The sequence below is a fragment of the Peromyscus maniculatus genome, chromosome 1, assembly GCF_049852395.1.
Source record: "Peromyscus maniculatus bairdii isolate BWxNUB_F1_BW_parent chromosome 1, HU_Pman_BW_mat_3.1, whole genome shotgun sequence".
Classification (NCBI taxonomy): domain Eukaryota; kingdom Metazoa; phylum Chordata; class Mammalia; order Rodentia; family Cricetidae; genus Peromyscus; species Peromyscus maniculatus.
Window position 1 is genome coordinate 67,040,368 of NC_134852.1, and position 27,520 is coordinate 67,067,887.

The 27,520-nt window shown below is 42.3% G+C and overlaps 2 protein-coding genes across 2 annotated transcripts in view; one reads left to right on the forward strand and one right to left on the reverse strand.

Moving 5' to 3' along the window:
• Window positions 1–27,520, reverse strand: part of Gabrg3 (gamma-aminobutyric acid type A receptor subunit gamma3) — a 606,777-nt gene that overhangs the window by 305,932 nt on the left and 273,325 nt on the right. The gene's annotated exons all lie outside the window — the stretch shown is intronic.
• LOC143272040 (uncharacterized) lies at window positions 17,497–21,841 on the forward strand. Its single transcript, XM_076565562.1, has 3 exons — window positions 17,497–17,934; window positions 20,459–20,577; window positions 21,686–21,841. Exons 1-3 carry the CDS (start codon window positions 17,658–17,660, stop codon window positions 21,692–21,694), a joined length of 405 nt encoding a protein of 134 aa, XP_076421677.1. The 5' UTR covers window positions 17,497–17,657; the 3' UTR covers window positions 21,695–21,841.

A 27,520-nucleotide genomic window follows, 5' to 3' on the forward strand; every position in this document is an offset into this window, starting at 1 on the left:
TATTTCAATCTGGCTATCAGACTATTGAAACAGTGGACCTCCCCCAAATGGCAATTTCCCCAGGAATCTCAAGTTGGGAGAAAGAAAAGGTTCCAGCCAGAGGGAAGAGGAATTTGTCTCCTAGAAAGAGACTCCACACATTTCTGACAACTTGTGAGACCACCTTACAGGAATGAGCCTGAAACTCAGATAATGGTGGGTGAATGGTGGGCAGGATCACACCTTGACTGCTTGGACTGTTTAGACGGGTATCAACCTCTATTTAAACTTTAATCTCACTCCAGGACCCAGGAGACAGGCTTGGTAGTGACAGTTGAAGGGATTAAACTTGCCAACTTTTACAACTAACTTTAGATTTCAGTTCTCTGAGAGGGGCAGGTTTCTCTCCCAGGAAAGGGCCATTAATCAACAACATCCTTACATTCGGGGATGAAGGAGAGAGCATCCAAAGGAAGCCTGAGTCAGCCCTACAATGCCTCAAGGACAAATCTTGCAATGCCCACTTCTGAGTCATGTCTGGACTTGCCCAAACTTGCTCAAGTATGTCCAAAAATGGTAAAACTAAACCTCAGCCAATTAAAAGTATACTAGTGTAACAGTTGCTTGCTTGACCAATTATATCTGAGATGACCTAACTGTTCTTGAAATTCCCCTAGCTGTGCTTCAAAGGAGCCTGCAGGCTCCTCTCAGGGTCCTTACCATTTTGTATAGGTGTTCAATGCTACATCCTGGGAAATAAACACTCCTTGTTCTTGCAAACTATTTGAGTCTAGGATCTTCTCAGATCCTTACAGTGTGTGTGTATGTTGAGGTGCCTTGGGATCTCTTTATCCCTTTCCCCAATATGCTTACAAATTGAACAAATCTCCTTTTCCTGTTGTTTTATTTCAAATTGAAAACAATTTTCCATGCAATCTATTCCGATAATGGTTTTTCTTCCTCAACTCCTCCCAGATGCTACCCATACCTCACACATCAAGCTCCATGATTTCTTCCTCTCACATTTTGGGAAACAAATAAATAAGCAGCCAAACAAACAAACAACAACAAAAAAAGCAAAAAAAAAAAAAAAAAAACAAAAAACACCAGAATTTAAAAAATAATATTAACAAAGAGAAAGCATAAGATGCACATATATACATATGAAACCTATAAAAAATACAAGATCATAAAGCATATTATATAAGCAAAAGGCCTGGAAGACAAAAATACCCAAACAAAATAATTTGAGACAAAACATCTACAAAAATACTGTTGAGTTCATTTTGTGTTGTCTGCTGCTGGACATGGGGCCTACCTTTAAGTACAGTTGATATCCCCAGTAAGACTGCATTAGAGAGAATACTAATTTTCCTTTGCAAGTGAATGTTCTTGATAAGGGGTGGGGGCCTGTGTCAAATTCCTTGTCTTAGCACTGTCTGACTTGAACTTGGGCAGATCATGAGCATGTTGCCACAGTCTTTTGTCAATTCATTGTGTATCAGCCCTGTTGTATCTGGAAAACATGGTTTCCTTCATGTCATCCATCCCCTCTGGCTCTTACAGCCTTTACACCTCCTTTTCTGCATAGCTACCTGACACTTTGAGATAACCTAACTGTTCTTGAAATCCCCCTAGCTAGGCTTAAAAGGAGCCTGAACTCTCCTCTCAGGGTCCTTGCCTGGACCCAGTATAGGACTGGTATTTGATGAAGATATAGTATTTAAGACTAACTGTTTCAAAGCCTTTTACTTTCTGAATATTGTTCAGTGTGGGTCTCTGTTAGTCCCTATCTACTTCAAAAGGAAGTTTTTCTGATGATGTCTAAGCAAGACTGATTTATGTATACAGCAGAATGTCATTTTATTACAACATTCCTTTAGCAGACCAATAGTATTTGGTTTCCCCCTTGGCCCATGCTATCTAGTCTCAGGTTCCTGGACAACCAAGCGGTGTCAGGCATGGTTCCAACTCATGAAGTGGACCTTAAATCCAATGATACAGTGTTTAGTTACTTTCACAATGTTTGTACCACTATTGTACCAGCATATCATGCAGGAATGTCACAAATGTAGATCACAGGGTCTGTAGCTGGGTTGGTGATTACATTTCTCCTCTGGTTTGTGCATATCTCCCAGTACCATGAACATTAGTGAGAAGGGTGAAAGCTCTAGAAGCCCTGCTTGACTTCTTCATGTTCGTTGAGACACGTGAATGTTGTCTTCAGCAATAGGGCCTTACCGTCAGTTTGTGGAGAGCAATCAATAGCTTTCAAAATAAGCTGAGTTGTTTGGGTGTTTCCATGGAGCCTCTTTGGCCAATCACTCAATTAGATATGACTCATCACTGGTACTGGAGTTTTTACTTGGTAGTGAAAGATATCCATCTGGGGTATTGTATCACGATTATTTAGTGACTGCATTTATATTTCTTTTATACGGGTATATATTTTAAGAAACTTCTACTGTATTAGCTTTCCGTACAACCCCTCAAATGGCCCTTAGTTTTAAGCTCTCTTCCTATATTCCCTCTCCTCCTTCCCTCCTCCTTCCTCCTCCCTGTTTGATCTTCCTGTTCAGTGCCCCCACCTCAATCTATAGCTATCTATCTATTTTATTTCCCTTTGCTAGGGAGTTCCTTCCCTGCCCCCAGTCCCTAACTTTCTACCTAGCCTTTGTGGTATAGATGGATGATGAGGTATTTCAATTCCCAGCTTCTAGAGGAACTGCCACACTGATTTCCAAAGTAGCTGTACAGGTTGGGACCCTCACCAGCAGTAGATGAGTGTCTTCTACCCACATCCTCACCAGCGTGAGCTGCTGTCATTTGCTTTACTGGTCTTAGCCACTCTGACTGGTGTAAGATGAAATCTATTGTTGTTTTGATTTGCATTTCCCTGAAGACTAAGGCTGAAAACATTTCTTTAAGTGTTTCTTATCAACAGTTTGTGTTTCATCTTATGAGAACTCTGTTTAGTTCTGTACCTCATTTCTAAATTGGGTTGTTTGTTTTCTTGATGTCCATTTTAAAAAAATTCTTTATATGCTTTAAATATTAACCATCTATCAGATATATAATTGGTAAAAATATTTTTCCATTCTGTAGCCTGTTGCCTGTTACTTTGTCTAGATGATGGCGGCCTTTGCCATATAGAATCTTTTCAACATCAACCTAAATGGAGAGAAACTCAAAGCATTTCCTTTTTTTTTTCTTTTTGTTTAGCTCTTTAATTGGCATATTGAGGACAGGTGACTAGACTTGACCCAAGGCACAGGCTATGACCTTTAAGTTCTAGAATAGAGTGTCTATATGTCCAGTATCATGGCTCATTGCCATGATTTCCCAGCATGATTAGCTGTTAACCACCCCACTCCATCCTGCATGTTTTCTCTTTCTCACCCCTTTTCAAACGCGCCATTGTTAGACCTCAGCCAACAAGGCATGGTCAAGTGTCCCCTTGCACTAGGATACAAAGCAGCAGCCATTGTAGTCATATATGTGTGCTCTCCATCTTTTGGCGACCACACCTTGCCAAGACACCTGAATCTGAGCATTGCTTTGTTGATATGTGACCCCAGTCTTATCCTTCACAGATTCCATCAGGACACTGGGGAAAGAGGCCATGGGAAAGACGAGAGAAGTTCTGAGGCCAAGCACTGCTTCTTCAAGGAAAATCTGAGAAAGAAGAGCTAAGACAGGCACAGAGAAAAGAGGATCAGGCAAGAGCACTGATCCACTGGGGACATCATGGTTTGGTTTTGTCACTTGCTAAGGTGCATCCTACAACTTCTTTATTATTTGATGTGAGCTTGTATATTTATTGGTAGTAATTTGGAGACTTCCTTACTGATACCACTCAAGCTTACTGGACTAAAAACTCTTGATATTTTTTTGTCCATTTTCATTAACACTGAAAATACAAACTATTACAGTTTAAATATGTACTATTTCCCCAGAGGCTCATATTTTAAGGATTTGTTTCTAGTTAGAGGTGTTGATTTCTGAGGTTGTGGAACAGTTGGAACAGATGGCCTAGGCTACAAGAAATGGCTTCTAGAGCCAGGCCTTCAAAGATATGTACCTCTGTGGTTCCACCTGGAGACCTGTGACTAACAGATAAAAACATTTGGAATCTTTCAACTTAGCTTCCACCAACTCAGAAGCTGATATGTCATCAAATAACATCTGGGGACTAGAGAAAGGTTCCCCCAGTACTGCTGTATCTGATAATCTGATATACCCATCGGTGCATTTTAAACTTGCCTCCATTTATGACTTTCTTTGTTCTATTACCATAAAAATATCATGAATCTGCTTCCACATTGGAACATGGGATTTGCGGAAATCTAAATCTGTGTTCCTGGGCCATGGTCACTCAAATTTGGCTCTAGAATAAACTGTGTCTTATTCCCCTTGAAGTAGGACCTCTCTCTCTCTCTCTCCCTCTGTGTGTTTCTTTTGCATCATTTGGGTACTACTTAAATTCATTTACACTTGATACTTCTAGTTATCGCAAAGATGTAATTCCAATCTGACTCTCTAAGACCGAACTGATCTCTTCTGTCACTGCCTCCCCACACTTAATACTAACAGACTTCCCTTCATCTTCATTGCTAGCCCAATCCCAGCTGAAGGACGGTGTCCCTTGCAGGAGAATAGGAAAACATTAACACTCTTCCAAGAAAGGAGTCAAACATACAAAGTGGCAGGCCTAGGGAAAGAACACTGAATACTCTCAGCCAGGTTGAGCCATCACACAGAACAAGGCTGGAGGAGTGATGGTCTCTTCTGCCCATGTAAAACAAGCACAACAGCAGTGTGAATGAGAGCTCCACATTCCATCTACATGACTTCCATCCCATGCAAGAGTTTAGGAAATCCTCTCTGCGTGTGTGAAAGCCAAATTCAAAATTCATTTTTATCTGCACTTCTACCTTGTATGTAGGAACATGAATAGTTTGTATTGTGTAATCTCTGATGACTACTTATTTTTGATGGGTTATTTCTAAAACAGTAAGATTCTAAACTAATTTATTACATCTATCAAATAGTTGCCATAGCTGCACTATAGTTCAAACACTGTGTAGCTGTTGGAAAGGAGAGTAAGGGTCATCCTTGGCATCTGAACAGTCTCAGGAACAATTAAAACACAACTCACAAACTGCATAACAAATGTAGAAACAGACAGAAGTAGGAATCACACTTCAGAAGTGAGACAGAACGTTGGATACAATTTACTTTCTGCCAAGTGAGAACCCATCTGCCTGTGGAGTCACAGCTGATGGAAGCCATGTTCTCTCATACACCTTCTTTATCAAACAAAGGGAAGAGTCTATATTTAGAAGCAGGATAAGGATGAGTCAGAGCAAGAAGGGTAATGCAGTAGTGCATAAGATTAAAGTCCATTACTGAATGTATGGAAATGCCATCAGCAAGCCCATTACATTGTATACTAATAAAAATGGAATGCCTAAATTTAAATAAGAAAAAAGTTCAAGTACATTGAGATTCCACTTACTACAATCAGAATAACTGTCATCAACAAAAACAGGAGCTGGAGAGATGGCTCAGTGGAGAAGAATACTTGTAGTGCAAACATGAGGATCTTTATCAAACAAGGAGAAGAGTCCCTTTGAATTCAAAGGCCCCAAACCCACAGAAATAAGGTGGACATGCTGCACACTGCCATAACCAAGTGGTGATAGAGACAGGTAGATTTCAAGAGCTTGCTGGGCAGCCACCCTAGTTAAAAGGGAAAGCTTCAAGTTTAGTGTGACACCCTGTCTCCAGGAAATAAGGAGAAGAGCAACATAGGATGATATATAATATCTTCATCTGGCTTCTGCATATGCACATATTAGCAGGTACACCTGTGAGCACACATACACCACACACACACACACACACAGCAGAAATGAACAACAACAAATGTTAGACAGGATATGAGGAAAAACAACTCAGTATTCACTGCTGGTAAGTTAAAAATGCCACTAAAGGATACTAGATGTGAGGGAAGGGATGGCCAGACTGCAACCCACAATTCCAGAGAGGCTAACTAACAGGGAAAGACCCTAGGAAGGACACATGGATGACCCTGCAAAAGAGAAGTGGATGAGATCTACATGAGTGGGCTAGGGGAAGGAGGTGGTAGAGGGAGAGGAGTGGGGGATGAGAACATAGGGAAATGGGAGGGTCGAGCTGGAACAGGAACAGAATGGGAGGGCAGGGAGGAAGATACCATGATAGATGAGGACATCATGGGAATAGGAAGAGGCAGGGTGCTGGGGAGGCTCTCAGGAATCCACAAGGATGATCCCACCTTGGTATGCTGGCAGTAGTCCAGAGGGTACATGGGACTGGTCTACTCTGGTGACCAGTCTAGTGAATAACCTAGCTGTCATCATAAAGCCTTTGTTCAGTGACTGATGGAGGCAGATGCAGAGATCCATGGCCAGGCACCAGGCTGAGCTCTGGGAATTCAATTGATGAGAGAGAGGAAGGATTCAGCAGGTGAGGGACATCAAGATCATGATGGGAGGACGCGCAGAGATGATGGGCCACACTAGTGGAAACCCATGAACTGTGGACTGGTGGCTGTGGAACCCACATGGGACTGGACTAAGCCCTTTGGATACGGAAGACAGTTGTTTGGCTTGAACTATTTGGGGGGCACCCAGGTAGGGGTATCAGGATCTGTCCCTGGTGCATGGGCAGGCTTCTGAGAATCCTGTGCCTTTGGTGTGATGCCTTGCACAGCCTTGGTGTGGTGGGAAGGGGCTTGGACCTGCCTAGGCTCCGAGTGCTAGGTTCTGCTGACTTGCCATGGGAGACCTTGATTTGGGGGGTGTGGGGATGTGGGGATGTGGGGTGGCTTGGGAGAGAGGGCTGGGGGGTGGGAGAAGGGAGGAGAGAGGATCTATGGGTGGTATGTGAAGTGAGTAGAAAATTTCTTAATAAATAAACAAGAGAAAAAGAAATAATTATTTTATAAGAAAAAAAAGAAATGCCACTAAAACTTGAACTACCGTAGGATACAACTATATCACTGTTGGGTATATACTCACAGGGATATCAGTCAGCATATGAGAGAGACACCTGCACATGCATAATTATCGTGGTGCTACTCACAAGAGCCAAATTATGAAGTCTGTTATTATGCCCATCAAGAGATAAATGAAAAAAAGTGTATTTGTACACAGTTGAGATTTGTTCAGTTATAGGGAACGAGATCCTGACATCCACAGGAACATGGTAAAACTGGAAATCACCATGCTACTCAAAAAAGGCCAGATTCATAAAGATAAATGTTACATTTCATTTTGCACGTAGACACTAGATCTGAGTATTCAAATATGTGTATATACACATATATGTACACACATGATTTGAAGGAAGAAAGGGGCTCTTGGGAAAGAGAATGGGAACCAGCAGGAAGCAGAGACAAAATAGGGCAAAGGAAGGAAATATAATCAAGGACACAAAAGACATATGTGGAAAAAAGTAGCAAAACAGTAATTTTCACAGTGAACATATGTCAATCAAAAAGGAAATAGTTTTAGTTTTTTTTTCCATTTCCATGATAAAGAACCCTGAGAAGAAGTGATTTTAGGGAGGAAGGGCTGTTTTGGGCTCACAGTCTGAGGGTATAGTCCATTATGGTGGGGAGTCTTGGCCACAGGAGCTTGATACAGCTGCTAACATCACATCCCCATTTAGGAAGCACAGAGGGACACTGCTCATGCTCAGCCTGCTTTCTCCTTATCTTTATCTCTTCGGCTGTTGGGGTGTTTTTTTTCCACCTTGAATAACCTATGTTAGATATCCCTCTTAGGCATGCCTAGCAGTGTACCTCCTAGGTGATACAAGGTCTTGTCAAACTGACAATCAATACTGACCATCAAAGACAAAGACAGAAAGCCTGTATGTCAGCTTACTATGTAGGCATACTGTCTACTGTCATAATATTAACATAATATTAACCACACAGATGGTACGGCATGGATCTATTTTAGATGTCACTCAGTATTTTACATTTCTCACTTAGTTATTGGCATTAAATTTACTTCTTGATTTACTTTGCTTAATTTGTTTCCATGCTAGGGAGTGAGTCCAGGGCCAGGTGCTCAACCACTGGGCCACATAGACATATAGACTGGTTCTTTACTAAATGTCTCTGAAAATTCAAAATGTGATGCAGGGTTTGAGAAATGTTAAAAGTTTTTATCTATCTGTCTATCTATCTATCTATCTATCTATCTATCTATCTATCTATCTATCTATCTATCTACCTACTTACCTATCACCTGTCTGTTTGTTTTTACGTGTTACACACACACACACACACACACACACACACACACACACACACACACACACACACACATAATATCTATGTACTACATGCAGGCTTTGTGCCCTCAGAGGCCAGAAGAGGGCATTGGGATTCCCTGGGACTGGAATTACAGACAGTTGTGAACTACAATGTGGGTTCTGGGAATGGAACTGGTGCCCTCTGTAAGAGCAGCCAGAACTCTTAGCCACTGGGCTCTCTCTCCAGACCTTTGAATTTTAGATAATTTTTAAATGTTCAATAAGCTATGACAATATTTTTGTCAGGAAACTATAATTGCATTTTTCTAGAGAAACAGCGATGTCAAATGTGATTTTCAATTATTAGTTGCAGATTATTAGTTGTCAACTACCTCACACCTGTGCACCATCCTTTAGACAAGGTGGCTTCTTCAGGCAAAAAAAAAAAAAAAAGAAAAAGAAAAAAGAAAAAGAAAGGAAGGAAGAAAGGAAGAAAATATCTCCACATACTCACTCCTGAGAGCTCAGCCGACGCATAAGGAAGATTTGAATTGTAGCCACTGCATTGGAGACTGGGCACCACAGAAAACTGTGGTCACTGAAAGGCCTTGAATTTTCAGGACTGGCCTGTAAATGGAAATGAGCTGCTTTGCTGGGCATTTGCCATTATCAGGTCTCCAAGGCAACTGCCTCAGAGCAAATGTCAGGGAAGAATGATGAGGTTAGAACAAAAGGCATGGTATTACCATCGACGGGATCTAATCTCAATCTCAACAAGTTGACATCAGCTACCAAAGAGAGGGGCAAAATGCATGACTTCCATAATCTCTCGGTTTTTCTCTTTGTTAAACAGTCTCTCTTCAAACAGGATTGGGCTTTCACAATTGTGGACCATAGCCAACAAGAGGAAGCACCAGTCTGCACATCGCAAGTCAGAAGTTCTAGTCTGTAGGACAGTAATGAGTTATGTTCTGTCTCCATGGAAACTCAAGTCAAACCCTGATTATCCTCACTGGGAGAATTCTCAGGCTTTTTCAATTTCCCACAGCCTCTCGCTGGTCCACTGTGCCTGTGTTCTCCTGGAAAGGAAAGAGGAGAGGGGAGGCTCTGTCCTTTGGCACCATGATGTATGTGTGTATAAGTGTATGTGTGTGTATGTGTGTGTGAGTGCAAGTGTGAGTGTGTGTTTAGTGTGTGAAGGTGTGTATTGTGTTATGTGAATGTGTGTGTGAATGTGTATATATGTGTGTGTATGAGAATATGTATTGTGTGTAAGTTTGTGTGAGTGTTTGTATGTGAGTGTGTATGAGTGTGTGAGTGTATGTATGTGCGTGTGAATGTGTGTGCGAGTATGTGTGTGAGTGTGTATGTGTGTGTGAGTGCAAGTGTGAGTGTGTGTTTAGTGTGTGAGGGCGTGTATTGTGTGTATGTGAATGTGTGTGTGAGCGTGTGTGTATATGTGTGTGTATGAGGGTATGTATTGTGTGTAAGTTTGTGTGAGTGTCTGTATGTGAGTGTGTGTATGAGTGTGTGATTATGTGTGTGAGTGTATGTATGTGCGTGTGAATGTGTGTGAGAGTATGTGTGTGTGAGTGTGTAGTGTGTGAGGGTGTATATATTGTGTGTTCATGTGAGTGTGTATATTGTGTGTGAGTGTGTATGTACGTGTGTTGTATAGTTATTTCCTTTGAATTGAAACATTCCCTCGTGGAGGGAGGAGGAAGGTTTATGAGACCCTGGAAGCAGGCAGCTCACACGTATCAAAATGTAAGGAGACACACAGGGCCCCTCCTCATTTTCTGACCTGTGGGGCTGCAGGTCATGCAGTGAGCTCTGGGGTTGCAACTTTCATGAGTCGCAGTGGCTTTTGGGCAATGCAGCTGCCTTTGAGTCAGCCCTGCTCCTGAAGTTGCCCCAGTAAGTCCACTGCTTTGTCAGGCTGGGTGTTAGTGTGTGTGCCTTTTACTTTGTGGTTCATTTGGTATCGGTGATGAACTGACCTTTAAACAGGATTGCCCAAGAAAAGTGTCACATAGCTCTGAAAGAAGGAGAGGACAGGGAAAGGGGGAGTGAAGGGGCCAGGAAAAGAGAGAGAGGCAGAGAGAAAGTGAGAGAGAGAGAGAGATCTAGCCTTTACTCAACAAAATATTTATTCACTACTTATTATTTTGTAGTTAAAAAATCCAAACACACTTTTATTTATTTATTTTTTATTTTTTTGTGCTGTGATCCCAAGGCTTATGATTGTAAGTTCCCAAGAAGAAACCACACAACACTCTGAACCTTCTACAGAGGTGGATTGACTAATCTGAACTCCAGTGACTGTGGAGAAGGTTGGGATGCTGAAGGTCAATAGACTAATTACAATTTAAAGTACCTTTGGTTATCTTTTAGCCTCCTTAATATCCATCTTTGCTCACCTCAGTGTCCTAACTAAAATCCTCCTGGTTCCTGGTTTTCACACACAACCTTTGGGAAGTACTAAGAGCCCATGAGCTCCCACCAACCCCCCAAACAAGAATATCATCAGAGGCCTAGAGCAGAGGCTTCTCTCTTTCCATGTCTCTTGCTTAACCGATGCTTCTTGTGTTCAAAGTATTGTGACTGTCACCTTATTTGTGCTATTACTTTATAAACTGCAGGGCATTGTTATTATGGTGGGATATGCAATTTAGGAAACGTAAATCTCTATTCCTGGGCCACAGTCTCCCAGACTTGACAACAAAACAGATGGTCTCTTATCCCTTCTGAAGCAAGGGAGATGTAGGTTTCTTTGCTTGTTTGGGGTAATTTTAAATTAAATCTTAGATTTGTGAAATGGATTTTATATTCATGGATATTTATAGTCCTACCCTAAGTCTGATTCTGCATAACTTTCTGTAATTCCTAACATTAAATAAAGGGTTTTGACCTATTATGATAAACTCTAGTTGTTACTAAGAAAAAAAAAGGAATATTTGTGTTTTATTGATATCCATGCTTGCTGATTAGTTTGTAGTTTGGTTTGCTGAAACCACAAAATGACTTGAAGAACAAAATAAAATAGAATTACCTATTTTTATCTCTTTTATGTACAACTAAAACCCCTGTTCGTTAATATTAAAGGAAAACATCAGACAGATGACTGAGGAAGGATAGATGACTTAAGTATCCTATGACTCAGGAAGGAAGAACTTCCTGACATCCCAAAAGGCTGCTGGAGAAGCCCAAACACAGAAAGTGCTGATGGCCAAAGGTATCAACATCCCTAGAAAGGCCTGCTTTGTCCCACTGGAATACAAGGAAATGGATGTTCCAATGAGAGAGGAAAAAAAACTTTTGATAATAATTATCCTTCTCCATCAAAACACTAGTAAAAAAATTCATTCTCCATGCCCAAATCCATCAACAAATACATGAAGAGAGGAGACCTGGCCCTCTCCATTGGCAGCAGAGGAATCAATAGAATCCTGGACTCTCACTCCAACTGAAAGAGAGTCTGTCAGACCCTTTTATACTGCTATAACAGAACCCCTGAGGCTGGGTGTCTTAGTGTTCCATTGCTGTGAAGAGACACCGTGACCATCACTACTCTTAGAAAGAGAAGCATGCAATTGGGGCTGGCTTACACTTTCAGAGGTTTAGTCCACTGTCATCATGGCAGGGTGCATGGTGGCCCACAGGCAGGCATGATGTTGGAGAGATGGAGAGTTTTACATCCAGATTCACAGGCAGCAATGAGAGCCACTGAGCCTGGCTTGGGCTCTCGAAACCTTAAAGGTCCATTCCTGCGGGCACTGGTCCTCCCACAAGGCCACACCTCCCAATCCATTCAAACAGTGCCACTCCCCAAGTATTTCAATCTATGAACCTATGGAGGCCATTCTCATTCAAACCAACACACTGGATAATTTATAAAGACTACAGCTGTGCTTATTTTGGTGCTGGTAGCTAGAGAATGGAAAAGAATGGGACCAGCCCAGCATTTGGCCATGGCCTTTGTGACTCAGGTTGTCAAGGTTGTTCAGCAAGCTTGTTTACCACCTGCACAGCCATCTCTCTGGTCCTACAGTGCAACTTTTTGTATAGTTTTTAGTTCTGCTTGCCTTTAGCTTTTCTGGGTATTGCATTATATACACACAAATTTTTACAACATGCTGGCATTTTGTACTTGTTTTTAAATGTAAGTATAGAAGTATTACTTCCATTTATGTAGAGATGCCCCTCTCTTTTATATGTTGGTTTTAAATATATCCTCTACATACACGTAAGCATACAGTACACATTTTTGCACAGCTTCGGTTGTAGGATATAACTTGTAGCAAATTAGACAGGAAGGGGAACTGTAATGTGTTTATCCTTGAAACACTATGGGAAGAAGTAGAGGAGTCCCTTAATCTTGTATCACTGAGTCCAGCCTTCACTGACCTCATCCTGCTGAGCAGGGAGAAGGGATCTAGGATGACTTGACTCTATGTTTTCTGAAGTTCATGTGATGAAGACTTAATTTGCAAAGCAACAGTGTGGGTAAGTGAGAACTTTGAGATGAATGGGTTCCTACTGTTACTGCACATGTGGGTCAGTTATCCAGGGATAGGCCTGTTGGCAACCCAGACCTGCACCTGCCTATTCCATCCCCACATGTCCAGGATACCTGGGATCATGCAGGTTATGTCAAAGCCTATCCAGGTTAGTGTGCCAGGTGCCCACATGACTGAACTGTTCCTATACTACCCAAAGGCCTAGTGCAGCCTGTAAATCAGCTGGGCCTGGTGAGTAAGCCACATCCCTTCATACCATCCTTATATGCCTAGGCCTAGCTCTTGTAATACAGCTCCTGTATTAGCCCATGCTGACCCAGCCTGGAGGGATATTCACATACTCTCTCTTCAATCACCACTGGATTGGAAATACCCATCTATCAGATTGAAAATTAATGATAAGCATCTGAAGGACTGACTTTCACACCTGATCTGAAATCAGGCAAGCTGGTTCCACAGTAAAAATACAATTAACTTTCCACTGAACAGAACCAGGATAGACTTTAATAGCAGACACACAAGCAATGTGTGACTATACTATAGGGCATTGGTGTCTTGAACTATCATCTGGGAAGAAGGTAAAGTCATCCCTAGATACAGCTGCATTGGGCATATCAGAAGAGCTGGGATCAGTGCAGAAATGTAGTGCTGGAGTTTCTATGTCATATGACTGGACCCATAATGTATTCCTGGGGACACATTGGTAGTAGACATTCATGTGGCTGCACAAGAGCAGTGTGGGAGATGTTCTTCCTGGGACTGAGTGATTTTTGCATCTGAATTCAGGCTCCAATGTATGCAATGAAAATGTGCATAGCCATAGTCACACAGGCAAATCAGTGTGTATAAAATGCAAAATCTGAATGAAACCTGCTAAGCACCACTGCAAATACACCAGATTTTAGATTATACTGTTCTTTTCCAGATGGAGGAATGAGCATAAAGATTACCCAAGAATCCCTATACTAACTTTTCCATTGCCACCCAATGTATAGTAGACTTGAAGTAAATAGTTTAAAAAATTAGTAGCACTGGTTCAGCGAACTCTAATTTACTTCCTTATTGTTTAACAGCAGGAATCTAAATTGCAATTCTTCAAAATTACAGTAGTTCAAATTGAGGTCAAATTACATTTTAATCTGTGTAACCAGTGTTGTGCAGCAGGTAGTGAGGAGAAATGGCTAAATAAAGGCTGCATGAATCACACTAACCAAGAGCAAGCTATCAACAGACCATCCTGTAATTAGGGGTTCCATGTCTCCGGTTATTCTTAAACAGTTTATACTAATTGTGGCTCTCAATCTCCTCCAGGAATCACTGGTTTTCAGAAGCCATCAAGGAATATGGAGTGACTCATTATAATTATTCTCTTCTTAACTGCACAATATAAATTACTTTGTATTCACTTGTGCACTAGACCCTGCGATATCACATGATAGTAGAAAAATTAAAACGCTATAAAGAAAAGAGTAAGGCACACCAGATGATCATTTGTCGTTCTTTATGTAAGGTGACACAGATGTCCTCTTCTGTAATGTTCTCTTTACTTTGTCTCCTTCTAAAGGAAGTGCTTTTCTAGACTTCATCAAAGAAAAGAGATGAAGTTGTTTATATCTCTCTGACTTCTTGCTGGGCTGGACATGTGCCTGCTGCCTCCCCAGCCTTTCTGAAAGATCCTTCAACTCCAGAGACTCGCCTTACTCTGAGTGGCAGCTCCATAAATATATATCTTATCACTGTGAAGACCCTGTATCTCTTGTTCTGAAATGTCATCAATGCCAAGCACTAAATCAGCCTGCAGCAAACCCATCCTTGTCAATTCTCCAGTGTACTGCAGAAGAAAATTCCAAACAAAACTTTCCATATCTTCTTAGTGAAGTTTCCAAGTGGAAGCAGGAGGATCAGGGGTTCAAGGCCATCTTCAGCCACACAGTACAATTTAGGACAGCCTAGGATACAAAATACCCCTTTTGAACAAGCAAGCAAACAACCCCAATCTAGTAAAGTTTATTATCACTTTATATTTCAAAACTAGAGACAACTGAATCTGTTGTATGGACTGGGTACTGTGCTGAATGCTGGATGGCATCTCTCCGTGTCATTTTCTAGTCTGAAAGACTAACCTGACAATGGAAAATGGACAGAACACATAGAATGGTAACTCAGAATAACATCCTTTGCAGCAGATGGCCTAGGAGGAAAAGCCATGTGTGCAGAGCAGCCAGAACTAAGTCAAAATCCAAGTTTCCCTAATGTTTGCCCTACTTCCCACACAGGACCAAACATAAATTCAAATATGCTCCCCAAATCAATACCACACTATTCCTGGCTTCTAATTAGCCTTTTATGAAAAGATACATTTTCTCTTCTGTATCAAGAGATAGGAAAAGAATATCTAGTACTGGATGTTCCAGTTGGGTATGTTCAGCACCTATCCCACCAGGTAATGGACTTTCTGAGACATTTCATGAACACTACTTTCGCTATGCTGCTCATCTGGCCCTAACTTGTTGGTTATAAAACCTTATCTCAACAAAACACCAAAAATGTGCTGTGATCTAGAATGGAGCCTGCCCCCCAAGCCCTGCAGGCTCATATGTTTGAATACTTGCTCTCTAGTTGGCAGCTCTATTTTGGTAGGTTGTAGGAACTGTAAATGGTTGAGGCCTCACTTGAGGAAATCAGTCATTGACCATGGGACTTAAGGTGTGATAACCTAGCCTGAATCCTGGTCCTCTCTAGGCCTGTGCAGTGCCGCCATGATGGGCTGCAGACACATAAACTTTTGAAAAGCTATTTTGTGCCAGATATTTTGTCAGAACAAGAAAAGTAACTAATACATTTGTTGGCCTTAACACCAAAGGCTGTTACAATTGCATGTGTAACTCAAATTACCATTGGGCAGAGCTAAAAAGAACTACCAGACTGAAAGAGAAACACTCCTCCACTGCTGGTGGGAGTGCAAACTTGTACAGCCACTTTGGAAATCAATATTGAGGTTTCTCAAAAAATTGGAAATTAATCTACCTCAGGACTAAGCTATATCACTCCTGGGCATATACCCAAAGGACATTCCATCCTATCACAAAGACACATGCTCAACTATGTTCATAGCAGCTTTATTTGTAATTGCCAGAATCTGGAAACAACTTAGATGTCTTTCAACTTAAGAATGGATAAAGAGAATGTGATACATCTACACATTTTACTCAGTTGTTAAAAACAAACAAAAAAACCAAACCCCCTCCCCCTCCCAACAATCACATCATGAAATTTGCAGGAAAATGGATGAAACTAGAAAAAAGAAATCCTTAGTGAGGTAACCCAGACCCAGAAAGACAAACATAGTATGTACTCACTTCTAAGTGGATAATAGCTGTAAAGTAAAAGATAACCATGCTATGGTGCACAGATCTACTAAGTAACAAGGAGGACTTAAGGGGGGGCACGTATCTCCTTGTGAAGGGGAAATAGAATAGATTTTAAGGATGGATGGGGGCAGATAGGGTTGGGAACAGGGGGAATGGAGAGAGAAAATACTGGGAGGAATGACTGGAATTGGGGGCATTTGGGAGTGAGGTGAAAATCTAGTGCAATGAAAACTCCATGGAATCTACAAGAGTAACCCTAGCAAAGACTCCTTGTAATGGGGGACATGGAGCCTGATCTGAACATCTTCTGTAACTAGACAAGTCTTCAAGTGGAGGGAGTGGGATACCAACTGTGGCAGTTTGAATGTAATTGCCTCCATAAGCTCATAGGGAGTGGCACTATTAGGAGGTGTGGCTTTGTAAAAGTCTGGTATAACCTTGTGGGAGGAAGCATGTCACTGTGAAGGTAGGCTTTGAGGTCTCATACATGCTCAAGCCACATCCAGTGCCTCAGTTCACTTCCTGTTGCTTTTGGATCAAGATATAGAATTCTCAGCTCATTCTCCAGCACCATGTCTGCCTGCATGCCATCATGTCCCACTATGATGTTAATGGACTAAACCTCTGAAACTATAAGTCACCCAATTAAATGTTTCCCTTTATAAGAGTTGCCATGATCATGGTGTTTCTTCATAGCAATAGAAACCCTAACTAAGATACCAAGCCAGCCATAAAACTTTCAACCTATAGTTTGTCTTGCCTGCAGAGTGTTCTGGGCCCAGAGCCTAGTATAATTGTTACTAACAAGATCAGAGAGATTTCATCCAGCAAGTGATGGGAGCAGATTAAGAGTCCCAAAGCCAAACATTAGGTGGAGCTCAGGGAGTCCTGAGGAGAAGGAGGAAGGGTGAGAGGAAACAGAGGAGTCAGGGCACAGGACAACAGGGCACACAGAATCTACTGATCAGAACTCATGGAGGCTCGAAGAGATCAGGGGTCTGACCTAGATTTTCTGTATGTGTGTTATGGCTGAGTAGATGGTATTCCTGTTGGACTCCTAACAGTGGGAGCAGGGGCTGTCTCTGACTGTTTTGCCTGCTTGTGGGACCCTTTTCCTCACTGGGTTGCCTTGTCCAGCCGTGACGTGATGCTATGTGCCTGGTCTTGTGGTAGCTTGTAATGCTGTTTGGTTGATGTCCCCGAGAGGCCTGCCCTTTTCTGAGGGTTGATGAAGGTGGGGTGGCCCTGGGGGAGGGGAGGGAGGAGGAACTACAGTCAGAATGTAATGTAGGAAAGAAGACTTAAAAAAAAAAAAAGACTGAACAGTCACAGGAGGTACCAATCAGTAGCTGGGAGTTAATCACAGAGAAAGTGGGAATTTTTAATATTCACAGGTCATAAACCTATGAGAATGTGCGCCCTGTGTTTACAAGGCTGCTGTTGATTCACCTCGGAGGTCACAGTTAAGCAGACTCCCATGTCAGGACAGCACACTGCGGCTCCAGGTTCGGGCCACTTCGGCTCACTGTGGTTCCAGTTCTCCCTTCGCACCCTAATTAAGTTGCTTTTTGTAAACACTTGTCCTCCCTATGATTCCCATCTTCCCTCCTACCAGAAGCATTTGAATCATTCAAGCACTTCCATGAATATGCAGCACTTACATGAAAGGCCTCTCACAAGTCGGGCCTTGAAGATGAACTTAAACGAAACGAAGGTGGTGTCGCCCGTCAGGACTAATTGCCGCGCTGCACTGGGTGAGGCGATGCAACTGTTCAGATGTTACAAGTCAGCATTTAGAATATTCTGCGTTATATGATGGGAGGACAGCATACAAGGGGAGGGTGCAAATGTCCCCTCAGAGAAGATTTCAGTCGTGTCGAAGTCAGCACCACATTCATGCTGTCAGTCACTGATCAACCCGTGACCAGTTTTGGAACATTGGATGATTATTCTGTCCTTATCCGTGTAAAATGGGGAGCTGTGTTCCTCTGGGGTGTTTATTTTCTTACCCCAGAACACCATCCTTTCTCTGGAAATTATTAATTGATGTTCCACGAAAACACCCAGAGGTCTGGTAAGTGTGAGGCACATGTTCTATCATGTGTCCCAATCCTGCTGAGATTTATGAAGAAAGCCAGTGTACTGAAGATCTCAAGAAGTCCTGAGATTACAAAGTAAGATTTTTATTCATTGACTTCAATGAGCCACAAGCAGTTTTATCTGAGAAAATTTCTCACAGGTCGCATTTTTGACTCATTAGAGTATTGCTGTTCCTCAGAGTAGTCTGTTCCAGGCTTGATGACAGCATGTAATGCGTGATACTTTTTGGCAGCTAGCATAGTGGTGACACCAAGATGGTTCCTTGTGTCATCTTTCCACTATTGGTAAGACTGGACTTTGGAGCAATACCACAAAATCGAAGACATATATCACTCCTAAGATTAGATTACAGTTGACCTTAGCTCCCATCATGCACCTCATCTTACCTTTCTTAGTACCACTCTGAGGAGTGCCATGTTGATTACTAGTCCAGCCAGCCTGTGAAGTATCCACTTGAGGAGCTGAAGCTGTTGGTGCACGTTCGTGCGAGTGAACTTGGAGGCAGTCTGTCTCTCAGTGGATCCTGTGACAGCTTGACTGTGGCTTCTTGAGACACTTTGAATTACTGACAGACAGCTGAGTTCCTCATGACTTCCTGACTCTGAGGAATTATAAGGTCTCAATGTGAATTGCTTAGCTAAGTTTGGGGGCAATGTGTTACATAGCAATAGGTAACACACACACCAGGTAATTGCTAGAATGTTGGTAGTGCAATGGGGTTGGGAGAAATGTTCATTCACTCAAGCTCTGTGTTACACCTACATCAAGAACCTGAGACACAAAGCATAGACCCTATCTTGTCTTCCACTCAAGTGGCTCTAAATGTTTCCTTCCTCAGCTGGTATCACCAGTCATCCTTTACAATAACTCCTTTCCTAAGAGTCTGGGTTTGTAGACGTCCCTCAGGCATCACAGTGTGGCGAGACAACTTGTTTTTCACCAACAGACTGGGCACAGCTCATGTAATATCTGTGGTTGAACCATTAGCTGCCTTTTTCTTACACCAACGCGAGCCCAGATGGATAGGCAGTTACCTAGATTCCAACATGTAAAACATGAAAATGTCCTTGGTATGCTAGATCAAGACATGGAAGCAAGCTAAGTACTGGAGTGACTATGGAACAGAGGCATCCACCAACATGATGGCTAAGTTAAGACAAGGAAGAGGAAGAAACTATGATTTAAGCCTCTGACCACTGAGATTCCTTGTTATAGCAGTGTGATTCAGGACCTTTCTGACATAATTTACAACCATAAAATATATTCTAATAAACATATAACTGCACTGATATACACACACATATATACATATACATACATACACTTTCCACTCTCTGCTGAAATAAAACTGTACCAAGTATCAAAGAGCACCCCAAGACAACTCTATTGTGGGTCGAGAAGCTGTATTCCTCTTTGTTACTCTCCTATGCACATTCCTTGTCTTACTGCCTCTTCTCATCATTGCAGAATGAGCAAACCATGTCCAGAGAGTCAAAACTAGCCTACCCATAGTTTCTGCAAAGAGTTTTGTAGTAGAATTCAGCCATGCCCATCTGGGAGCTCACCATTCTGGCTGCTTTGGACTATGACAGCAGAAGTGAACAGTTGAGACAGAACAAGTGTTTGCATCTGTCTCTTTAAATAGAAAGCTCTTTCAGCCTCTGTTGTAGAGTAAATGCTTTAGTGGTTGCTTTGTGAAAAGTATTTACTCTTCTATGTCTTGAACCTCTGAGCATCAGCACCCTGGAGAATTTCTAGAAACACTTTTTCTGTAATATGTTGAGAGAGAAAAGAGAAAATGGTCTTTTTTTTTCTGAAGTACCCTTTCCCTTGAAGGAGACTTAGACCCATTCAGCCTAGCTCTCTTGAGGTAGCCAGGGCAACCACACTCCTCAGGATGCAGAGTCTGCTTGGTGGTCTCCAGCATCCAGGGCCAATGATTCAGAGCTGGCTCAGTAGCCAGCAGCCAAAACAAAATAAAAACAAAACAAACAACAGGACGGAAACTCTGGCAGAGCTTGGAGTAGGTACAGTCCTTGAAACCATCTCAAAGTAGTGCATCTGTAATAGTCATGGCACCAAAGCAAGAAGGAAACCTCAAAGGCCCTTAACTTAGTAGAAAAGCCACTTTTATTGCACAGTGTAAACACCTATCCTCTGTTCTCCCTTCTTGATCAGAGTTAGCCCAACTGATCGCATCTCCCGTGGAAGTGCATCACACCACCCAGCTGCTCACTCTGCACATGCCCAGTGCTGCAGCAAGCTCTTCTCTGAAGAGGATACACCACGGCAGTCGGGTACTACTACAGTGTGAGGCATCACTTCCTCCATGTGTGGGGCAGACTCTGAGCTGCGTGGGCCACTCTTCATCCTCCACACCTGTTACCCTTCTGTGGAGGCCCTGCAGGTGCATCCTAGGCCTCATCACACAGAGTGAACACATGGAGAAAGCCAGCAAGGGGCCGGGAGGGGCATAGATAGATAGGTGGTTCTGATGAGGGAGTCAGTATTGGAAAAGCTTGTCCAGCCCTGCTGGAAAACCAGGTTGACACAAGTGGGAGCAATTCAGGGGCAGGGGCCGCAGAGAGGTCATTTTGTTCAGTTAAGTGCTCTGTCCTGTCATCCCCTACCTTGTTTCTACATGACATCCCACACAATGAGGGAGAGCTCAACTCCTGTTGGCATAGCAACTCTCTAGGTGTAGACATATAGTCAATGCAAGATACAGTAATTATCTTCACCATCCTAGACTTGAAACTCACCCCTGAAATGCCCTCTGCTGTACTGCTGCTGGGATAGCCTATGGCTTCCTGCCTGGCCTAAAGGTAGTTTCCTGAAAGATATGCCCCCATAGTTTTGGTAATGGGCAGTACTTCTTGCAAGGCACCTCACCTTTGAATGGTTTATTTCCTTTGCATCTGTCTGGTAACAGTTGCCATGAAGAGAAGACTGTCTGTCATGACCAGGTGCCACATACTGCTACAGAGAACTAGGGTGGTCACTTATGAAATCAAAGGATCGTGTACATCATAAACACATAAAACATCTCTTCGTTACAGGCATCTCCACACATACTCTTCATGCCTTCTTTCTAGTGTAGAAAGATTACCCGATCCTAAGCCACTAAACATATAAATCCTATCATAGCAGATACAGAGAAGAATTGGACAAAATTCTTGATCTTAAAAAAACAAGCCACTCTCTGAAAACTAGAAATAGAATAGAAACTGCTTAATCACTGTGCTGGCTAGTTTTATTCCAACTTGACACAGGCTAGAGTTATCTAAAAGGAGGAAACCTCAATTTATAGGCAAGACTGTAGGGCATTTCCTTAATTAGTGATTTGTTGGGGGGGGGTTGTTCAGCATATCGTGGGTAATAACATCCTTGGGCTGGTGGTCCTAGGTTTTATAAGAAAGCAGGCTGAGCGAGCTGTGATGACCAGGAAGCAGCACTCCTCCATGGCCTCTTCATCAGCTCCTGCCTCCAGGTTCCTGTTGTGTCTCAGTTCCTGTCCAGACTTCCTTCAGTGATGAACTCAGATGTGGAAGTGTAAGCCAAATAAACCCTTTCTTCTCTAACTTGCTTTGGGTTATGGTGTTTCATTACACCAATAGAAGCACTAACTAGGACAATCACATATGTAAATGTAGTCTTTATAAATTGTTAGCTATCTTTACACTTGGTACTTTCCTCTAAGGTCAGAAAAGATGTACAGCTGCTGCCCTTCTCATTTCTGTTGAGCTTGAGTACTGGGAGTTCTAGACAGCAAAACAGCATCATCAAAGTAAAGACATGGGTGGCATAGAGATTAGACTGGAAGAAGTAATGTGGTGTTCATTTGTAATGAGATGACTTACAAGAACTGTTATTAAGATGTGTGGTGATATTGTGTTCCCCAAAATATTGTGCACCCTAATAAACTTATCTGGGGTGAGAGAACAGAACAGCCACTAGATATAGAGGCCAGAAAATGGTGGCACACATGCCTTTAATCCTATCACTTGGGGGGCAGAGATCCATCTGGATCTCGGTGAGTTTAAAGCCACACTGGAAAGAGCCAGGCATGGTGACTCATACCTTTAATCCCAGAAAGTGAGCCTTTAATCCCAGGGAGTGATGGCAGAAAGCAGAAAGGTATATAAGGCTTGAAGACCAGAAACTAGAAGCTTTTGGCTGCTTAAGCTTTTAGGCTTTTGAGCAGCACAGTTCAGCTGAGAGGCATCCAGTCTGAGGAAACAGGATCACCTGAGAAATTGGTGAGGTGAGGAAACTGGTTTGTTCTGCTTCTCTGATCTTCCAGCATTCACCCCAATACCCAGCTACAGGTTTGTTTTTATTAATAAGAACTTTTAGGATTCATGCTACAAAGATGTATTAATAAAGTTGCAAGGTACAAGGCCAACATAAGAAAAAACAAGCTGCATTGTTATATGCTATTCAGAACACTAGAAACTCAAGCTTATAAGGCAACACAATTTACAGTACCATCAAGGCACACACCTGGCAGAAGTGTAGTACACACACTGAAACTAGAAACATGGTGGGGAAAAAAATGAGAAAGGCTTGAACAAATGAAGAAAGGTGCTGTTTGTGCAGCCAAAGCTGGACATGAAGATGCCAACTCTTCATATTAGAGATGGAGACTGTGCTCCCAGAATTCAGTGGGAACACAAAGCACTTGTAATCGAGAGAATAACTTTGAAGAGCAGATGTGCAGGTCCAAAATCTGCATGTGAGGCTTGTTAGAAAGCTACAGGAGCCCATCAAAAACCACAGAGACAAACTGACTGAAGAAGAAACTGGGCAGAGTCCCATCACTTACTATTTTGGAAACCTAAATAGCAACGTAGTTGATAATCTCTTCAGTAAATGATGCTAAAAGCTTAAATGGCCATAGCCAAATAATAATAATAGTTACTCCTACCTCTGCTTCACATTACATACAAAATTAGCTCAAATGTATAACTTCTATGACTTCTAGAAGAAAATTATAAAATCAAAAAGAAAATAAAAAGTTTTGGTGATGTGTTTTTAAATAAAAGGGCAAAAGTATAATCTAACAAAAAGTAAATAATTAAGCTGGACATCAGCAAAAATTAAATCTCTGCTCTTCAAAAACTACATAAATAAAACTTTAGGAGAATGCAAAGACAGTCATAGATTGGGAAGACCCATTCCCAGTGCAAAAAGTGACAACACTTTGCTACAACCCTCTTTATTTGGCCCACAGTGGGCCTTTTAAGATGCGTGTCTACAGATGAAATTCCTATCTACAGTTTCCTGTACTTCTTTTTGTTCTGAGAATAAACCACAATGATCCCTTGATGGCTCTTGAATTCTGATTGCCCTGATGGTCTTCTACCTGTCTGAAAAACTATTTATCAGGTGCTCACATTACCCTTTAATTATTAAGCTTTCCAGCCTTCTTGGGGAATGGAGAAGTCCATGTGGTCCTTGTTACTTCTATATCTGAAGTGTCCCTTCTCCCCCCTCAATATCCTTTGTCCCTCCCCTGTGCCCAGTGATATTGTGGTGGCTTGAGTAAGATTGGCCCTCATAGGCTCATAGATTTGAATGCTTGCTAGTCAATGGCACTATTTGAAAGGACCAGGAGGTGTCGCCTTGTTGGAGGAAGTGTGTTACTGAAGGTGGGCTTTGAGATTTTCCAAAGTACAAGCCTGGCCCAGTCTCTCTCTCTCTCTCTCTCTCTCTCTCTCTCTCTCTCTCTCTCTCTCTCTCTCTCTCTCTCTCTCTGCCTGTGGATCCAGATGTAGAACTCTCAGCTATTTCTTCAAAACCATGTCTGCATGGTGCCATGCTTCCCATAATGATGACTCTTGTGGGCCGCAAGAATCTATTAAAGAGATACAGCTGTGTATTAAGGCTATATTTTGGCCAAGGGTCTATCAAAAGGCAAGCCATTTATTTTGGAATATTTGGTGTTATATAGTTTTTAATATTTAACTGTCTTCTGGTATGAAATTCTTGTGTGCCCAAATACTAAAGACCATCAAACAGCTAAGCTCAGAGCTGCTGAACTTCTAGGTAACTAACTAAGCAGGCTTCTAGATGCATGGCTTTGTTTCTTGTGCAAATGAAGCTCAGACCATCCCCCTTCCTTCATGCCTAGGGGCATGGCAGAGAGATTGAGTGAGGACAATAGGGCTTTTTGCATAACCAGGTGCAGTAAGAACTAGAGCAAAATTCCAGAGGGAGACAAAACCTCATGGCCAGAGAGAAGAGAGGAAGACAGAGGTTCAGTAGACGGTAAAGCAGATCTCTTGTACAGTTTATCAGGGCCAGGGATAAGGAGTCAGGAAAGATATGGATGGATGATGGAGGAACGGAGGACGAAGATCAGGTCAAAAGCATAGGAGCTTACTAAAACTATGAGGACAGGAAAACTGGGCTCAGAGAGGAGCTGAATGTGAGGACAGGGCTGAAACTGTATAGATAGAATTGACTTAGAAGAATGAAGTGAATGGACTAAAGAACTCAGTGTGCTCAGATTCATTTGATACCCCTCAGATCAGTATCTTTAGCTACTTGTAGCATCTGTTCTGGACCCTGATAGAAATCTCCTCAAGGCAGGCACTTGGGGGGAATTCGTTAGATGACAATGAACTAAAGCTCTGAAACTGTAAGTCCTTAATTGAATGCTTTCTTTTAGAAGAGTTGTCATGGTCATGGTGTCTCTTCCCAGCAAACACTGATTAAGACAAATAAGTTTACCTATCAGCTTTCAACCAAATCCTTACATCCTTGGGAAGTTCCACCCCACCCCACTTGTTACAGCATGTCTTCCTGGAATGTGTTGGTGAAGTAAAGTAGCCAGTACTTGCTGTAAGGATTCTGTCCTTAATGATGTCACCAGCTGGTGATGGCGTCCCAGCCTAAAAAGCGGATGGGCCCTCTGTGTGCCCCCCTTCTCTTTCCGCTCTCTCCTTCCATCTGTCTCTCTCCTTCTCTCTCTCTCTTTCTCTCTCTCCCCCTCTCTCCCAATAAAGCTCTAAAAAGGTAACCATGGCTTGTGATTCTTCCGATCAGCATTCTCCTCTGCTGGTGTGCCACAAGCAGCTTGGTTTAACCAACACTTGCTTTCTATGCCTTTCTCTCATGTAAATTACTAAGCAGCAGTCAGTGTATCAGCGTTTGTCTACTCAACATGGGTCTGTGCCCACAATCTCAGTGTGTAGCTTGGCCCAACACTGAAAAATCATTTGTTAATGCATGTTTAAGGAGTCATGACTGAACATCATAGAGTTGGTAGACATGAGTCTTATTGTTATTTTTTATTTATAAAATCAAAATACTCTCACAGATCAATGGAAAGAAGGTGGAAATATTAAATATTTTGGCTTCTATCTGCTCATCAAATGTTCCTATCTGCTCCTAAAATGGCTAATCCACAATCTGCTTATTTGAGAAAGTCTTGGCAAGTTCAAATCTCATGTGAGGAAATATTCAGGCATCCATGGCAGCATTCTTTCTGTATCAAATGAATGGCTGTAGCAAACTGAGACCTGGTACCATCGGAGCATTGGGTTATTTTCCCTGAGGGTTGATGGTTGACAAACTACTGACCACTAGGGTTGGAACAACACACCACTAAGCTCACAAAGAAAGGATGCCCACTGCAGTACTGCATCTCAGTCCTGACCTGAAAGGATGCCCACTGCAGTACTGCATCTCAGTCCTGACCCAAAAGGATACCACTGCAGCACTGCATCTCAGTCCTGACCCGAAAGGATGACACTGCAGCACTGCATCTCAGTCCTGACCCGAAAGGATGCCCACTGCAGCACTGCATCTCAGTCCTGACCTGAAAGGATGCCCACTGCAGCACTGCATCTCAGTCCTGACTGAAAGGATGCCCACTGCAGCACTGCATCTCAGTCCTGACCCGAAAGGATGACACTGCAGCACTGCATCTCAGTCCTGACCCGAAAGGATGCCCACTGCAGCACTGCATCTCAGTCCTGACCTGAAAGGATGCCCACTGCAGCACTGCATCTCAGTCCTGACCTGAAAGGATGCCCACTGCAGCACTGCATCTCAGTCCTGACCTGAAAGGATGACACTGCAGCACTGCATCTCAGTCCTGACCCGAAAGGTTGCCCACTGCAGCACTGCATCTCAGTCCTGACCTGAGGATGTTTTGTTTTCCATTCAACCCCAGGTTGTAATTCTCTAATCAGTGTTCTTTCAGGGAAGTTTTTGATTAGTGTCATCTTGTCATTGGCACTGAAGGATCATGGGCATTTGGATCATCTGTCATTGCCCCTAGCTTTGAGGAAACTGGGTTATGATGGTCTCATTCCCAAAGAGAATTCACTTCAAGTGTGTTTTTGGTTGGGATGGGAGTCAGTAATTCAACACTAGTAACTCTCACTGTGCCAGACTGACACCAAAATCAATCAAGAAAATGAGGTTCTTTTGTGCAGAAAATGGCCCTTTGCAGAATGAAGAAGCAGGGAAAAGATCAACCACTTTAAATGCTAAAAGAAACTCCTGCAACTTTGAAGTTAAAACATTTTAAACGTGCCAATTTATTTACAAATCTAGAAGCATCTATAAGAAAGTGAATTACTCTTCACTCTGTCTCAAAACTGCCTTTGGGTTCTAGAGATGCATGCTGTGATGATGAGGTCACCCATAAACCTGCGTTTCTGGATGCTGAGACAGGAGAATCAAAAGTTCAAGTTCAGCCTGAGTTACAGAGCAAGGTGCTGGATTTTTTTTTGTTTGTTTTTCATTTTAAGCCTAAATGGAATACAATTCAGCTGTAAAGAAAAATGAAATTTGCAGATAAATAGATGAAGCTAGAAATGAATACTAAGGGAGATAACCCAGACCCAGAAAAACAAATGCCATGTGTTCTCTCCTGTTTGTGCTTCTTACTTCCAATTCTTCAGAGGTGAGTATATAATCAAGAAAGGGAAAAAAGACCATGTCATGGGGCAATAGAGAGAATATCAGAATGTAAGTAACTTGAAGGGGAAAATGGGAAAAATTTGGGAACTTAATCGGAAAGGAGAGGGTAAAGTAAGAGTAAGGATGTCTCAAAAAGTAGTAAGGAATCATTACCTATTTACCTAAAATTACATTTTACACACACACACACACACACACACACACACACACACACACACACACACACACCATATAGTTTAAATGTAATTTTCCCACCTGAACTGACAATGTTCCTCAAGAGCTAAAGACTACATAACAAAAACC

Excerpts from the sequence above, each read along its gene's own strand:
- LOC143272040 (XM_076565562.1), top strand. The coding sequence starts at position 17,658 with ATGTCAGGACAGCACACTGCGGCTCCAGGTTCGGGCCACTTCGGCTCA. Across the intron at positions 17,935-20,458 it reads TAATTGCCGCGCTGCACTGG|AGTTAGCCCAACTGATCGCA; the intron begins GTGAGGCGATGC and ends CTTCTTGATCAG.